Raw genomic sequence first — 18,229 nt, forward strand, 5'->3', positions numbered from 1 at the left:
TATTTCATAGCTATACATTTGCATAACTGACTTCCTTTCTAGCCTATGAGCTCCTTGGGGGCAGATAGGGTAACCAGCTCATTTCAGTTTGCCCAGGACTTCCCCAATTTTAGCACTGAAAGTACTGCATCCTGGAAACCCTCTAAGTCCTGAACAAACTAAGACAGTTTGTTACCCTATGTGGGAGACTAACTTACTTTTAAATCCCTAGGGTCTATCACAGGATATATAGGTTACAAAGTAGATCATCCATAAGTATATGTTAAACTATAGAATCAATACTAACCATTTTTATATCTTCTTCTTCATAAACATATGCTTTCATACTTCAAAAATAGTGTTCCTCTTGCCATGGAGTTACAGTTGACCTTTCAAAACTTATCACTTACTATACATATATTAAAATGCACAGGAACCAGAAAGGTGGCTTCCACTCTATGTCATCTTTGTAATAGGATTGGCCACCCTTTAGCACTCAAAAACACATCTGGTATGTTAACAGCTGATGGAAAATGGCAAGAGTCTAACTTTCTTTTCTGCCTAGTGACAGGCAGGTTGAAGCCTCAAGGTCCCGTAGTTCACATCGCAGCTACAAGAGCAATCTTATCCTGGTCAGCAATATCTCTTTCACTGACTGTATCTGTCTACCTAATTGTCAAGCATGGTTAGAACTCCTGTTTTTTTTGTCACAGTACAAATAAGCTGAGAAAGTCCCACAGCCAAGCTCCAGTGAAACATGAACTCTGGAGGTGCCAGGACTCATAACATGACAAGAAGCCTTGACTTCAGAATCAAGATCTAGGAAGACAAAGCTGACAGGCAGCCGGATTAAGGTCCCTTAGAAATAATAATAGCATAGTTGTTACAAGCATGGACTTTGGAGCCAGAGTTCAAATCCTACTGGCTGTAACATCTTGGACAAGTTACCTAACCTCTCTGGGCCTCAGTAAAATGAGAATATAGTACCTATTTCCTCAGACAGTTATTGTTCTATCTTATTTTAGCATGTACAAACAAAACTTAAGGTAAAGCTAATTGCAAGTATTCTATTGGGTATTGGGAGATACAACCCCAGGGCATCAAGAGTGAAGAAAAAAGGGAAGTAAGTCAAGGAAGAAAGGAAAACAAAGGTGGCTGTAACTGAAAGAGCAATCGCTTCACAAGAAAACATGTCTTGTTGTTTTTTTGCATGTGATGGCTTCCAGGTAGCCCTCAGAACAGTCTGCAGCAAGGAATAGAGAGGAAATTATCTACTGGCTACTGCCAGTCTTCTGTGTCTCACTGGTCTAATTTTCTCCATTTCCAGTGGTGTTACTCAGTCTCTCAGGGTAGCCACAAGTGAAGCTGAGGCCTTCGTGGGTCTTGTTGGGTCAGGGCTGCTGCAGCTACTGTCAAAACAAGCATAATGGAGGCCATGCCAAAACACACCCCCTACCTGAGACAGCTGGTAGGGTTAGGAGACAGGATGATGGCAGCAGCCGAGGCTCTCTGCTTATGCAAGCAGCAAAGCCCAGGGAACAGGTGGTTGTGAAACCAGCGTGACAAGGCTCCACTCTGCACAGGCTACTCTTCTCATTTTGGACCTGCATTCTCCAGGCTACTGTATGACTTTTTCCTATATTTTCTTCTAAACATTTTATAGTATTAGCTTTTATATTTAAGTCTGTGATCTGTTTTAAGTTAACTTTTGTATATGATGTGAAATAGAGACTGAGGGTTTTAAAATTTTTCAATATGGTTATACCATTGTTCCAGTACAATTTGTTGAAAAGATTATCTTTTTCCCTATTGAATTACCTTGACACCTTTTTCAGGAATGAATTGATCATATATGTACAGGTTGTTTCTGAGCCCTCTATTCTGTTTCATTCATGTATACTTCTATCTTTATGATACTGTCTTTATCTAAATGGCTATCCTTAATCTAATCCCATATGTCTTAATTACCATAGCTTAATAGGAAGTTTTGAAATCAGATAGTATAAGTCTTCCAACTTTGTTTTTCTTTTTCAAAATTATTTTGGCTATTTTAGATCCTTTCCATTTCTATAAAAAATTTAAAATCTGCTTGTCAATTTCTACTAAAGTAAAAAGGCTGCTAAGATTTTGATTGAGATTGCATTGAATATATAAGTCAATTTAGAAGAAGTGACACTTTAACAATACTTATTCTTCCAATCCATGAACAAGGTATTTATCTCTATTTATTTAGCTCTTCTTTAATTTCATTATTTAATATAATGTCATGTTCAACATTAGGCTTTTCATAAGTAGATTTTTATAGATTTATTAGATTATTCTATGTAAACTTTCATGTCATCTGCAAATGAAGACTATCTCACTTCTTTCTTTCCAATATATAAGGTCTTTGACTTATTTTTCTTGCCCTACTTCACTGGCTAGGATGCCCAATACAATAGAAAAGGTAGGAGTGGACATTTTTGTCTTGTTTCTGATCTTAGAAAGAAGAGCTTAATCTTTACCCATTAAGTGTGATGTAGGTTTTAACAGATTACCTTAATCAGATTGAAGAAGTTCCCTTACATTCCTGAAAGAGCATTTACCGTGAATAAATGTATATTATTAAATCCAATTGCTTTTTATGAATCCATAGAGATAATCATATAGTTTTTCCTCAATATTCTCTCTTTTAATGTATTAAATCACATTGACATTAATGGATGGATAGATGTTATATTCACCTTGCCTTCTTAGAATGAACCCCGCCTAGTCATGATGTATTATCCTTTTTATAGTATACATTGCTGGATTTAATTTGCTAACATTCTGTTGAAATTTTTTGCCTCCATGTTAATGATAGACATTGGTCCATACCTTTGTTTTCATGTCTTGCCTTTTTCCCCATTTTAGTATCAGGGCAGTGCTAGCCTTGAAAATGAAGCCAAATTTTTGGAGGAGTTGTGTATCGAATTGGTATCATTTCTTAAAGGTTTGGTAGGCTGTAACATTTAATATGACATTTATTAAAGACTTTAGGATAAATTATTAGCACATAGAAAAATAAAATGCAAAACTAGAAATTAACATTCCCATAAAAGGCGGTTCCTAGCTGATTATCTCCTAAAGCCTGGTCCTATAGCCATGTTGTAGAGACCAGACCACCTTTGACCAACCGTGTGTTTCCCTCTCTTTGAAACTCAGGTCCCCTAAGTCTTTATTGAGGAAGAAAATGATTCATCTTCTTGCTTAAAGCAACCCCCCTAAATCTTTATTAAGGAAGAAAATGATTCATCTTCTTGCTTAAAGCAACCCCCCTAAATCTTTATTAAGGAAGAAAATGATACATCTTCTTGCTTAAAGCAACCCCCCTAAATCTTTATTAAGGAAGAAAATCATACATCTTCTTGATTAAAGCAAACTCCATGGGTTTTAATTTTTTATTTAATATTAAATATTCTTAAATTAAAGTAACATCTGACAATTGAACAATTGAATAAATGAATAGTGGCATATCCATACAATGGAATACTACTCAGCAATAAAAAGTGAAGGACTATTGATACACAGAGTATAGCTGAATCTCAGAATGATTAAGCTGAGTTAAAGAAGCTGGATTTTAAAAGTGTACATACTTATTCCATTTATATAGTCAATAAAATGAAACCTGATCTATAGTATCAGAAAGAATGTAGATACTTCCCTAGAAACTGTGGGGGCAGTGAAGGGATTTTAGTCAGGAGAGGGAGGAAAAGATTGCAAAAAGACACAAAGAAACTTTTGAGGATAATGTGTATTTTCATTATCTTGATAGTGACAGTGGTTTCATGAGTGAACATTTATGTCAAAGCTAATCAAATTGTACTTTTTAAAACATGTAGTTTATTTTATGTTAAGTATACCTCAAAAGACCTGTTATAGGATAATAACTAATATTTATTGAACACCTATTTTTTCAAGCACTCTGCTAAATAGTTTTTTATATATTTGCTCATTTAAACGTCTGATATCACTTTTTGGACAATACATGACTATTGCTATTAACATGAGGAATAATGTTAACTATGAGGAAACTGAGGTTCAGGGAAGCTAAATAAGTTGCTCAAGGTCATATAGTTAATAAGTTAAAGAGCCAAAACATAAAGTTCGGTCAGCCTTATATCAGAGCCATACTTTCAATTCTGTGCTTAAAACCACCATAAAGAATGGAATAAAATGTGATGATAGACTTCAACCTGTGGGTTTTCCAGTGAAAATGGCTAATAAGCAATGTTCTTTTAAGTGTGATATCCCAGCTTTAACATGACAGATATAGGTTCCTTGTCCAGTCTTTTAAAGGACTCTGTATTGATTTTACCAGTCAAATATTTATTAACACTTGAATATTTTTTTTCAGTTCAGTTTAAAGTTGCAAAGAGTACTGCTTCTATCCATTTCAAGACACTCTTATGGATGCTATAGGGATTACACAATGTATTATTTAGGATCCCAGCAAGAATCATATAGTGCATTCAAAAAGAAGAACAGAGGGGAGGTTACCAATAAGAACACTTACAAAAGAATGGGCAGGTTAGTGAAAACCGGTAAAGAATGGTAAAGCCTGAAGGGACAAAAGGAGGAAGCAATTTCTGTAATGCAGAGAAAATAAGTTGTATCGAAAGGGATACCCCATAGATGAAGAGGGGTAAATACCACTACCTCACTCTCCAATTTCCAGTCAGTGCCTCCCATCGGGTGGGCAATATCAAGTCTTCTAATCCATGAACAAGGAATGTCTTTCCACGTTTGTTATTTTCCTTAATGTATTTCAATGATATTTTATAGTTTTTTGAAAATTAGTTTTGTACTTATTTTGTTGAATTTATTTCTAAGTATGAGATCAGATAGTTGTAGGTGCACAGTCTTATTTCTGGGTTTGCTATTCTTTTCCATTGGTCTATGTGTCTGTTCTTATACCCGTACCATGCTGTTTTGGTTACTACTGTGTTTAAGTTCCTTGTAGATTCTGGCTATTAGACCTTTGTCAGATGCATAGATGGCAAAAAAAATTCTTACTGTGGCCCAGTAGTGTACTGCCTCCAACTTTGTTCTTTTTGCTTAGGATTGCCTTGGCTATTTAGGCTCCTTTTTTGGTTCCATATGAATTTTAAAATAGTATTTCCTAGTTCTGTGAAGAATGTGAATGGTAGTTTAATAGGAATAGCATTAAATCTATAAATTGCTTTGGGAAGTATGGCCATTTTCACGATATTGATTGTTCCTATCCATGAGCATGGAATGTTTTCTATTTGTCTCTGTCATCTCTGATTTCTTTAAGCAGTGGTTTGTAGTTCTCCTTGTAGACATCTTTCGCCTCCCTAGTTAGCAGAATTCCTAGGTATTTTATTCTTTTTGTGGCATTTGTGAATTGGAGTAGATTCCTGTTTGGACTGTTGGCTTGACTGTTGTTGGCATATAGGAATACTAGTAGTTTTGGTGCACTGATTTTGTATCTTGAGACTTTGCTAAAGTTGTTTATCAGTTTAAGAAGATTTTGGGCCGAGACTGTGAGATTTTCTAGATATAAGATCATATCCTCTGCAAACAGGGATAGTTTGACTTCCTCTCTTGCTATTTGAATGCCCTTTCTTTCTTTCTCTTGCCTGATTGCCCTGGCCAGAACTTCCAGTGCTATGTTGAATAGGAGTAGTGAGAGAGGGCATCCTTGGCTTATGCCAGTTTTCAAGAGGAGTGCTTCCAGCTTTTGCTCATTAGTACGATGTTGGCTGTGGGTTTGTCATACATGGCTCTTATTATTTTGAGGCATGTTCCTTCAATACCTAGTTTATTGAGAGTCGTTAACATGAAGAGATGTTGAATTTTATCAAAAGCCTTTTTTACATCTATTGAGATAATCATGTGTTCTTTTTCTTTAGTCATGTTTATGTGATAAATCACATTTATTGATTTGCATATGTTGAACCAACTTTGCATCCCGGGGTTGAAGCCTACTTCATCATGGTGGATAAGCTTTTTGATGTGCTGCTGGATTCAGTTTGCCAGTATTTTGTTGAGGATTTTTGCATCAATGTTCATCAAGGACGTTGGCCTAAAGTTTTCTTTTTTATTGTATCTCTGCCAGGTTTTGGTATCAGGATGATGCTGGCCTCATAAAATCAGTTAGGGAAAAACTCTCTTCTTTGCAAATTTTTTGGAATAGTTTCAGTAGGAATGTTACCAGCTCTTTGTACATCTGGTGGAATTCAGCTGTGACTCCATCTGGTCCTGGGCTTTTTTTGGTTGGTAGGCTATTTATTACTGCATCAATTTTAGAACTCATTATTAGTCTCTTCAGGGATTCAGTTTCTTCTTGGTTCAATATTGGGAAGGTGTATGTGTCCAGGAATTTATCTATTTCTTCTAGATTTTCTGGTTTATGTGCATAGAGGTGTTTATCATATTCTCTGATGGTTGTTTGTATTTCTGTGGGGTCAGTGGTAATATCCCCCTTATCATTTCTGATTGTCTTTATTTGAATATTCTCTCTTCTTTATTATTCTAGCTAACAGTTTATCTATTTTATTAATTTTTGCAGAAAACCTGCTCATGGATTAATTGATCTTTTGAATGGTTTTTCATGTCTCTACCTCCTTAAGTTCAGCTCCAATTTTGGTTATTTCTTGTCTTCTGCTAGCTTTGGGATATGTTTGCTCTTGGTTCTCTAATGATTTTTGTTGTGATGTTAGGTTGTTAACTTGAGATCTAACTTTTTGATGGGGGCCACTATAAATGCTATAAATTTCTCCCTTAACGCTGCCTTAGCTGTCTGCAGATTCTGGTACGTTGTATTTTTGTTCTCATTAGTTTCAAAGAACTTCTTGATTTCTGCCTTAATTTCATTATTTACCCAAATCCCATTCAGGGGCATGTTATTCAATTTCCATGTAATGTATGGTTTTGAGTGAATCTCTTTGTCTTGAGTTCTAATTCGATTGCAATGTGGTCCAAGAGATTGTTATGATTTCAGTTCTGCATTTGCTAAGGAGTTTTTTACTTCTGATTATGTGATCAATTTTAGAGTAAGTACCATGTGGCAATTAGAAAAATGTATATTCTCTTGTTTGGGGGTGGAGAGTTCTATAGATATTAGGTCCATTTGTTCCAATGTTGAGTTCAGGTCCTGAATATCTTTGTTAATTTTCTGTCTTGATGATGTGTCTTACATTGTCAGTGGGGTGTTAAAGTCTCCCACTATTATTGTGTGGGAGTCTAAGTCTCTTTGAAGGTCTCTAAGAACTTGCTTTATGAATCTGAGTGCTCCTGTATTGGGTGCATATATATTTAGGATAGTTAGACCTTCTTGTTGAATTGAACCCTTTGCCATTGTGTAATGTCCTTCTTGGGTTTTTGTTGTTGTTTATCTTTGTTGGTTTAAAGTCTGTTTGTCACAAACTAGGATTGCAACTTCCGCTTTTTTCTGTTTTCCATTTGCTTGGTAGCTTTTCCTCCATCCCTTTATTTTGAGTCTATATGTGTCATTGCTCAATGCTTTATCTTTCTTCATATGGATTTGAGTTACTATCTAGTGTCCATTCATTTCAACCTGAATGAGTTCCATTTGTGTTTATTGTAGAGAATGTATAATATCAAATTCTCTGTTTTTGTTTATCTGGCAGTATCTTAATTTCCTCTTTATTTTTGAAGTGTAGTTTTGTTGGGTAGAGAAATTCTTGAGAGTCTTTTTTGTTCATCACTTTAATTATGTTGTACCACTTTCCTCTGGCTCCTGTGATTTTTGGTGAAAATTAGCTGTTAATCTTTTTGAAGATCCTTTGAATGTGATGAGCCTTTTCTCTCTTGCTGTCTTCAACATTTTCTCTATGTCTTTGGCTTCTAATGGTTAGATTATGATGTACCTATGTGTGGCTTTCTTTGAGTTTATCCTACTTAATGTTCATTGAGCCTGTGGATGCATAGTTAAATTGGGGAATATTTTGGCCATTATTTCTTCAAATAGCCTTTCTATACCTCTTTTCTTCTCCTGGTACTCCGGTTGTTTGTGTGTTGGTACACTTGACAGTGTTGCAAGGAGATCTGGACTCTTCATTTTTCTTCATTTTTTTTTTTCATTCTTCATACTAGATAGTTGATCTATCTTTATGTTTGCTGATTTTTCCTCTGCCTACTCAAATCTGCTGTTGAGTAAATTTTTCATTTCAGTTAATGTACTTTTAGATTTTAGAATTTCTATTTGGTCCTTGATTTGTTTTATAATTTCTATCTCTTTATTACATTTCCTATTTGGTGAGACATCATTCTCATAATTTTCTTTATTTCTTTGGGTATGGTTTAGTTCTTGGAACATATTTAAAAGAGCTAATTTAAAAGTCTTTGTGTAGTAAGTCCAACATTTGGACTTCTTCAGGAATAATTTTATTGATTGCTTTATTTCCTGGGCATGGGACATAATGTTTATTTCTTTACATGCCTCACACATAATTTTCTTGAAAACTAAGCATTTTATTAATGATGTAGCAACTCTGGAAATTATATTACCCCTCCTCCCCAGTGCTCATTGTTGTTTAATAATTTTTCAGAATTAAATTTTTAAAGTCTGTATCTTTTGTCATATGTGGCCACTGAAGTCACTACTTGGTTAACTTAGTGGTGAGTTAATGATTGAACAGAGATTTTCTTAGATGCCTAGAACTAAGCATCCTAGTTTTTGCTGAAGAACTCTGCATGTGTATGTTGGGGCACACCTTCAATACTTAGCCAGGCAGCTGAGAATATCATCTTAGTCTTTACTTCCTGTGTGCAGAGCCATGAAGTCAGAGAGAGATGGGATCTTAGGATCTTCTCAGGTCTTCTAAGCATGCTCTCAGCCCTGTAGTTTGTTAGATTCTCAGGAAAATGACAGCTTTTCAAAGCCCTCTATGGACATCTAATTCCCCATCTAACATAGTTAAACTATTGTTAAACAATTGCTAATATTTGTTTTTGAAAAAAAGAAACCCAGAAGAAAAGGCTATTAGCCCTTGGTGACCTCTAAGTCAGAGCAAATAAAGATTAACCTTCTGAGTAGGGTTTTCTAGGGAACCTTCATGCTAGTCAAATAATAATAACCTTCATGCTGGAAGTGGCGTTTAAAAGGAGCTACAACCCTATATTGCCCTCTTCCGGTGGCTAACAAGCTACTGTTTTGTTGTTGTTGTTGTTGTTTGTTTGTTTTTTAGTTTTACTTCAAGTTCTGGGCACCTATCAACCTGTCATCTAGGTTTTAAGCCCTGAATGCATTAGGTATTTGTCTTAATGCTTTCCCTCCCCTTGGCCCTCATCCCTTGACAGACTCCAGCATGTGATGCTCCCCTCCCTGTGTCCATGTGTTCTCATTGTTCAACCCCACTTATGAGTGAGAACATGCGGTTTTTGGTTTTCTGTTCCTGTGTTAGTTTGCTGAGAATGATGGGTTCCAGCTTAATCCATGTCCCTGCAAAGGACACGAAGTCATCCTTTTTAATGGCTGCATAGTATTCCATGGTGTATATGTGCCATATTTTCTTTATCCAGACTATCATTGTTGGGCATTTGGGTTGGTTCCAAGTCTTAGCCATTGTAAATAGTACTGCATTAAACATACCTGTGCATGTGTCTTTATTATAGAATGATTTATAACTCTTTGGGTATATACCCAGTAATGGGATTGCTGGGTCAAAAAGTATTTCTGGTTCTAGATCCTTGAGGAATTGCCACACTTCTGCCATAATGATTGAACTAATTTACACTCCCACCAACAGTGTTTTGATTTGCATTTTTCTGATGACCAGTGATGATGAGCTTTTTTTCATGTTTGTTGGCCACATAAATGTCTTCTTTTCAGACATATTTGTTCATATCCTTCACCCATTTTTGATGGGGTTGTTTGTTTTTTTCTTGTAAATTTGTTTAAGTCCCTTGTAGATTCTGGATATTAGACCTTTGTCAGATGGGTAGATTGTGAAAATTTTCTCCCATTCTGTAGGTTACCTGTTCACTCTGATTATAGTTTCTTTTTCTGTGCAGAAGCTCATTAGTTTGATTAACTCCCATTTGTCAGTTTTGGCTTTTGTTGCAATTGCTTTTGGTGTTTTAGTCATGAAGTCTTTGCCCATACCTATGTCCTGAATGGTACTGCCTGGGTTTTCTTCTAGGGTTTTTATAGTTTTGGGTTTTACATTTAAGTCTTTAATCCATCTTGAGTTAATTTTTGTATAAGATGTAAGGAAGGGGTCCATTTTCTGTTTTCTGCATATGGCTAGCCAGTTTTTCCAACACTATTTATTAAATAGGGAATTCTTTCCACATTGCTTGTTTTTGTCAGGTTTGTTGAAGATCAGATGGTTGTAGATGTGTGGTGTTATTTCTGAGGTTTCTGTTCTGTTTCATTGGTCTGCATATCTGTTTTGGTACCAGTACCAGGCTGTTTTGGTTACTGTAGCCTTGTAATATAGTTTGATGTTAGGTAGCATGATGCCTCCAGCTACATTATTTTTGCTTAGGATTATCTTGGCTATATCAGCTCTTTTTTGGTTCCATATGAAATTTAAAGTAGTTTTTTTCTAATTCTGTGAAGAAAGTCAATGGTAGCTTGATGGTGCAGGCCATGAATGTAAACTGTTGGTTTCTAAGACTGCCACAGAGCTGGAGAAGATGGAAATAGGGAAAGTTAAAATGCCACAAAGCTTGCTGTTCTGAGGAAATTCAGCCACTTTTCTTTAAAGACACCCTGGACTGCTGCAAGTCTTTGGTTAATTTCCCAGATCCTGAAAAAGTTAAGTTTTGCCATTTTTGCAAGAATTCTCACTGCTTTTATGGAGAAAAGGACTTTTGGAGGTCGTTTCTCTGCCATTCTCATTGACATACTATTTTTTTTTATTTTTAATCTTTATGTGAAATGTTTATTTAGGTGTACCATTTGTAAATCACTTTTTAGGAATTTCAGTTGGAGAGTCTTTGTATTTTATTAGGAAAAGTCAACTTTTGAATATATTGTGTGCACAGATATAGTCAACCTATTGTTTTGGTTCTGGAATTTGGCAGGCCCAAATGAAATCCTGATATTGTTACCTACAATTAGTGTGACTTTGGGCACCTTATTTAAATTCTCTGAGTTTATTTTACCATTTACGAAAAGGCAATATTAGGACATGAACTTTATGACTTCATTTTACATTTTCTATTTATTATGTTTTCTTATTTTTTAATTTTTAAATTATTTTTAGATTAATCTTTATTCCATCCTTACCTCTAGTAGTCTGAAGTTTCTACTTCTTATTTCTGTTTTATTATAGGTTACTATAAACAAACATACTGAAGGCTCTACTTGAGTACATAAAATTAATTTCAAGACATTATTTAAGACAAGCAATAAAACTATTTAAATTGTTATTATAGGCCGGGCACAGTGGTTCACACCTGTAATCCCAGCACTTTGGGAGGCCGAGGAGGGCAGATCATGAGGTCAGGAGATCGAGACCATCCTGGCTAACACGGTGAAATCCAATCTCTACTAAAAATACAAAACCTTAGCTGGATGTGTTGGCACACACTTGTAGTCCCAGCTACTCAGGAGGCTGAGGCAGGAGAATTGCTTAAACCCAGGAGGCAGAGGTTGCAGTGAGCCGAGATCACACCATTGCACTCCAGCCCGGGCAACAGAGTGAGACTCCGTCTCAAAAAAAAAAAATTGTTATTATATACTTTGGTGTCTCTATTTTGAGAAAAAGACTTAGGGTAATAATTGCTACTATTTATTGAGTGCATATAGGTACCTTTCACTTGTTGATTAATCTTCACAACGCTAGAAAAAAGAGTTTTGATAAATGTCTTTTGATAAATGATGAAATAAATTCAGAATTTAAATAAGATTCCCAAAGTCACATAGATTGTAGGTAACAATATCAGGATTACAACTGGGTCTGCCAAATTCCAAAACTAAAGCTACACTGATTTTCAAATGCTTGTCTCTTTCCATGAGGGTAAAAACTTAAGAGCATAATTAGTTGGGAGGGGCATGCATATTTATAATAACAAATAACAGAAAGTTTTTTTTCTCACCCTGTTAGCTAAAAAAATTTTAAATATAGAGGAGAAAAAGAAAACATAATGATAGATGAAAGCTAGAAGTGTGGAAACAGCTACAGAATAGCCTGGAAGGAAGGGACAGCTGGGGGAGGATGAGAAGGAAGTCAGAGAGACAGAGAAAGTCAACCTATGTTGACTGAAGGGAACAGATGGGAGATGAGCAAAGACAAAAGGGGCCATGTGGGTAGGTGTCATCAGTTAGAAGGCAAGTAGCTGGAATTTGATCAATAGACAAGAATTTATTTACTGGACTTCTGGGCACTGTGGGAGATACAAAAGAATGTAGAGTTATTTTGGGAATAATAATGATGCAGAGAAGACAGATGGCTTGAACCGGGGCATTAGTGCTAAAGGAAAAAGCTAGAGACAGAAGGCAGAAAGAAAGAAGTTAAGGCAATCCCCATGTGAGCCAGCTTTCATATGAATCTAGAATTTTTGTGGGAATGGAAAAACTAAGTTAGAAAAAACCCTGTATTTGCGATTGAATCAAAGGTAAAGGATTTGTAGATGGAAGAAAAAAGATGCCAAATCACCTACCCTTTCCATTTCTACTTTTGAGAAGGTTATTAGAGATTTATTAAAACATACTCACACAGGCATATACATTACAGACAATGCTATGCATCATCCTCCCAAGTGTAAATATGTCCATTTAGCTAAAACTGGGTAGAGCCTCATGGACCTCACTAAGACTGACTAAGTGGGACCACCTTAAAAGGATCTAGGAAGTCTTTTTGTCTTGAAGGAAGTTACAGACAAAACTTAAAAGGTGCCTCAGCAAAAAAAAAAAAAAGAAAAAAACTATCATCAGAGTGAACAGACAACCTACAGAATGGGAGAAAATGTTTGCAATCTATGCGTCTGACAAAGGTCTAACATCCAGCATCTACAAGAAATTTAAACAAATTTACAAGAAAAAACTACAACCCCATTAAAAAGTGGGCAAAGGACATGAGCAAACACTTCTCAAAAGAAAATATCCATGTGGCCAATAAATATATTTTAAAAAGCTCAACATCACTGATCATTAGAGAAATGAAAATCAAATCCACAGTGAGATATAATCTCACACCAGTCTGAATGCTATTATTAAAAAGTCAAAAAACAACAGATACTAGTGAGGTTGTAGAGAAAACAAAACACTTTTACACTGTTGGTGGGAGTGTTAATTAGTTCAATGATTGTGGAAGACAGTGTGGTGATTCCTCAGATACATACAGGGAGAAATACCACTTGACCCAGCAATCCCAATACTGGGTATACGCCAGAGGAATATAAATAATTCTATTACAAAGATACATGCACACATATGTTCACGGCAGCACTCACTATTCACAATAGCAAAGACACGGAATCAACCTAAATGACCATCAATGATAGACTGTATAAAGAACATATGGTATATATACACTATGGAATACTATGTAGCCATAAAAGGAAATGAAATCATATCCTTTGCAGGGATATGGTTGGAGCTGGAAGCCATTATGCTCAGCAAACTAATACAGGAACATAAAACCAAATATTACACGGCCTCACTTATAAGTGGGACCTGAATGATGAGAACACGTGGACACATGGCGAGGAACAAGATGCACAGGGTCCTGTCAGAGGATATGGGCTGGGAGGAGGGAGAGCATCAGGAAGAATAGCTATGGATGCTGGACTTAATACCCAGGTAAAGGGATAATCTGTACAGCTAACCACCATAGCACACATTTACCTATACAAACCTACACATCCTGTACATGTATCCATAAACTTAAAAGCTGGAAATCACACACACAAAAATGCCTGAGGACATTTAACAACATCATGAAGATGAATCTCCATTTCTTGAAGTGAAAGTGAATCAGTGTTAGTTTGTGCTAGCAGACATGGAACCCAGTTCAAAGCCATGAGGATGAAATTAATTTTTTGGGTAGTGCTCTAGCATATTAAATATAATAGACTTTCATGGGTGCACTTATTTATTCTAAATTATTTATTGAATACCTGCTACAACAAAAGTATTAGCTACTATGAGTCTTCCTATATGCTAGATTCCTATATATTTAACGTGATGGGGATCCCAACTACACTGATTTGATATTTATAAATTATATAAATGTCCTAAATTATCACAAATACCCCAAAATGCGTACACTTATTATGTACCAATTTTAGAAATTAAGTTTAAAACATTTGAGGGGAAGTGGTGAGAAGGCAGTGGCATTCTCCAGAGAGCCCTGGGCCCAGTGCATCAGAGGCTGTAGCAGGGAGACAGTTTGCACATAATTACCTTGGCTAGTTATTTCACTCATTCCTTTGTTCATCCAATACACTTGCACATGCCCGGCAGCCACGGCCTTGATAGCATCAAAATTTCAAGAGCAAAACCCAAAGTAATTGTGAATGGCTTTTGAATGGCCTGGCTGATCTGGAAACTGACTTCAGGTATGACATTGGTGGGGACCTCATTAGAGATTTCTGAAACACCAGTCAAGTACTAACTGAAGAATGCCAGTAGTGAGTGCCCTGATGGACCCCATCCAGGGTACCTGGAGTGATCAGGGATGGGCCTACGGGTATAAATTCCCCAAGCTTCTGGGTACTGGGATAGTTCACCAAGCCTCGGATGGACAGGCGCAACTTAACTGCTACCTCAAGAGAAAGGGGCTATGCAGAAGTTAATTTGTGTCTGTCCATCTGAGACAGAGCTACACTTTCTTATATACCCAACAGAGGCTAGCATCTAGGGGGATGTAAGTTAAAAAGTCCCAATTATATATACCCACGAGGAGCTTAACAGACCCCCTAGATTACAGAGAGACACTTCCTCACTTGGGATAGAGATGTAAAGACTTGAGTAGAGATTCAATCATATATATGTCTGTATGTAAATGAATATGTTTATATAGTAAATGGAAGTTGTCATTTTATTCTTGCCACCAATCAGCTCTGTGGCCATGAATAAGCTACTTCCTTGCCCTGAGTTTCAGCTTTCTCATTTAAAACATAAAAGACTGGGCGTGGTGGCTCATGCCTATAATCCCAGCACTTTGAGAGGCTGAAGCGGGTGGATCACCTGAGGTCAGAAGTTCGAGACCAACCTGACTAATATGGTGAAACCCTGTCTCTACTAAAAATACAAAAATTAGCTGGATATGGTGGCAGCATCTATAGACAGGAGAATCGCTTGAACCCAGGAGGTGGAGGTTGTAGTGAGCCAAGACTGTGCCACTGCACTCAAGCCTGGGTAACAGAGCAAGACTGTATCTCAAAAAATAATAATAAAAATAAAAATAAATAAAACAGTAAAAGTTGGGTCAGATAATTTCTAAGGTCCCTACCAGCTATCACATTGTATTCAGATTCCAGATACTGACTGGAGATTATAAAATTATGTGTCAACTTATAATTTTATGGTGTATAAAATATAACATCAGACTTTCCTCTTCTTAGGAATTGTCGTGTGAAAATGACCCAACAAATGCAAAGTTTACATCTCTGTCAGTCAAAAAAGCATAGTGCTCCCTCATCTCCCAATGCAGCCAAACGCCTGTACAGGAACCTCTCCGAGAAACTGAAGGGGAGCCACTCTTCCTTTGATGAGGCCTATTTTAGGACAAGAACTGATCGGCTAAGTCTCAGGAAGACCTCGGTGGTAACAAAACTGTTTTTATTCTTGTATCAGTTTGATTTGTTCAGTTATGTTTGGGTTTAAGGATATTCTGAGATGATTCATGTTTACTTCAGAAGTGGATGCTTGTAATTTTATAAATGCTAGAATAGAGTCAGGTAAGGCAGTAACTATACGTATATGTTGTTAGACAATATCTGAGTGATTGTGAGCTGTTTCACTTTCTTCTTGTTTCTTTTTCTTTTCCCTTAATTTTTATTTCCCTACTACACACACACACACAAAAAAAAAACTTCAAAAAATAGCAGCTTGACAAAGATGAAGTCTCAGGTTAAATGGGCTTTCTGAGAATTCCAGTGTTCATTCAAATAATAATATTAATATTATTACTTATTTCAAATGTATACCACACATTCTTTCCAAAGGCATTCAAAATAGAATCCAAAGAATGCACATGTATTATATAATAGACAAAAGAGAGAGAGAGAAGAAGCAAGGAAAGGAAAGGAAAAATGTAAAAAAAAAAAAAAAAAACTAGAAAAATAAAAAATTAAATATTGGGTATAAGAATAAAAATAAATGTATGAAAAAAACCCATGCAAATATAGTACCTGTACCTGAAAATTATCATTACATTCATCTCTGAGTTCCCAGGAAGTCTAAGCAGAAAAAGAAACACAATTGGTTATACCATCCCATCTGCTGATAACTAAAAATGTCTCCGAAATGAATATTTGCCTGTTGCTCAGTCCTCTGGACCTTGTAGATGTCATAGTGAGTTATGTAATAGAGAATGGCATAAAGAGTGGAACTGATGATGTTACAGACATTCTCATATAATAGTTTCTTAGAATGGCCCTCAGTAAAAGCTGAGAGCATAATATTAACATGCTCAGCAAGGGTATTTTTGCAGGGAGTAATGGCACCATTTGTTTGCTCTTAAAACAGAAATGAGTCCTACCCTTTCCAGATAGAAGCATGCCAAAGTTTGCCAACAAAAGCTTGGAGGAGGAAATGACTTAAGAGTGAGAGTAAATATGGCACATGAGAAATTAGGAATACTAGGAGTCAAAAACAAATACACAGCTGTGGACAGGGTAACATTTTAACTTTGAACTCATTTGTTTTCTAATATGTTTTCTCATTTCAACCTCATCTTTTGAGAGGACTTGGCTGTGGGTAAATTGTAGCCTAAGCATCAGAGCCTCTTCAGTTTAGCAGATTGTGGATAAAACACTTTACTATTTAGCAGATTGTCTTGTAGCAAAGAAAACTGCATACCAAAATAACTTTATTCCCTGGATCCCCATTGTCAAAACAACTATTTGCATAATAGCTTTGTATTTTCCTCAAATTTCAATTTTGTGTTATATACTCAGCTAAAGCTGACTTGCAGCCTTTGATAGGAAGAATTGATTTTTAATGAGACTAAAAATAAAACCTGACCCCCTGAACATTTGGTCACTGGAGATCTTCCATATGTTAATCAGGTGACCCCTATGCAGGTCAAAACCAATGGTATTTCAACTCTTTTAAAGACCAAGCAACTCTTGGCAAAGATACCAGATACATGTGTAAATAATGCATGTGTTGGTCTTCTCCCATGTTCTAAGAAATATTTGCCTAAAAGAATTCCGGCGCTCTTCTCCTGTGTTTACTATTAATCCTCTGAAAGAAATTTTCAAAGGAACCATATTTTCTTAAGGTATTTTTTTCTATAAGTGAACTGTATTCTATAAATATTCAACTCTGGTTCCATGAGGCACAAAACCAATTTGCCATCCAGCCACTGAAACCCTCCCTGAGCACTACCACTTGAACCCCTCACCTCAGCGCTCAGAATCTATCAGCCTGCAGGCAGCATGGAGCTAGTAGATATTTGGAAAGAAGGAAGTAACATGTTACATGTATATTTTAGGGAGATTATTCTTGTGTTAGCATAGAGCAAGAGCTACGGGCGACCAAGACTAGCAGCAGACAGGTCATTGCCATGATCCAGACGAGGGATGACAATGTAGAAGCCTGGGGATGGAAAGGGAGGTGATGCGTTTGAGAAAAACAGAGAACGTGCACTCTCAAGTCCAAGCTAGCCATAACTAATACTACCTGTGCTAACACTATCTATGCCAGCATTTCTCAAACTGTGTTCTGTAGAATACTAGTCCAGGAGTAGTCAAAGCAAATGCAACAAAACACCTCTTAAAATTATTAAAGACACTGAGGAAGCCTACAGGGAAATAATGAGGCAACTTGGTTTAATCTAATGTTTATCACATTGATTTGACCACATGCTATTTTCTTCATAGAACATCTCTTAACGACTTTTTTTTTTTTGAGATGGAGTCTCCCTCTGTGCCCAGGCTAAAGTTCAATGGTGTGATCTCAGCTGACTGTAACCTCCACCTCCTGGGTTCAAGTGATTCACCTGCCTCAGCCTCCAGAGTACCTGGGATTACAGGCACCCACCACCACACTCGGCTAATTTTTGTATTTTTAGTAGAGACAGGGTTTCGCTATGTTGGCTAGACTGGTTTTGAACTTCTCACC

The 18,229-nt window shown here is 36.5% G+C and overlaps 1 protein-coding gene across 2 annotated transcripts in view; it reads left to right on the forward strand.

The window, feature by feature from the left end:
* Positions 1 to 18,229, forward strand: part of ANKFN1 (ankyrin repeat and fibronectin type III domain containing 1) — a 329,398-nt gene that overhangs the window by 156,316 nt on the left and 154,853 nt on the right. For both annotated transcript variants that reach the window (XM_012460469.2, XM_064367439.1), the window contains one exon: positions 15,505 to 15,706. In XM_012460469.2, coding sequence (XP_012315892.2) covers positions 15,505 to 15,706 — 202 coding nt within the window. The remainder of the gene's footprint in view (positions 1 to 15,504; positions 15,707 to 18,229) is intronic.

This window comes from Aotus nancymaae, unplaced genomic scaffold, assembly GCF_030222135.1.
Source record: "Aotus nancymaae isolate 86718 unplaced genomic scaffold, 86718_ANA_hifiasm-v0.15.2.pri h1tg000072l, whole genome shotgun sequence".
Classification (NCBI taxonomy): Eukaryota; Metazoa; Chordata; class Mammalia; order Primates; family Aotidae; genus Aotus; species Aotus nancymaae.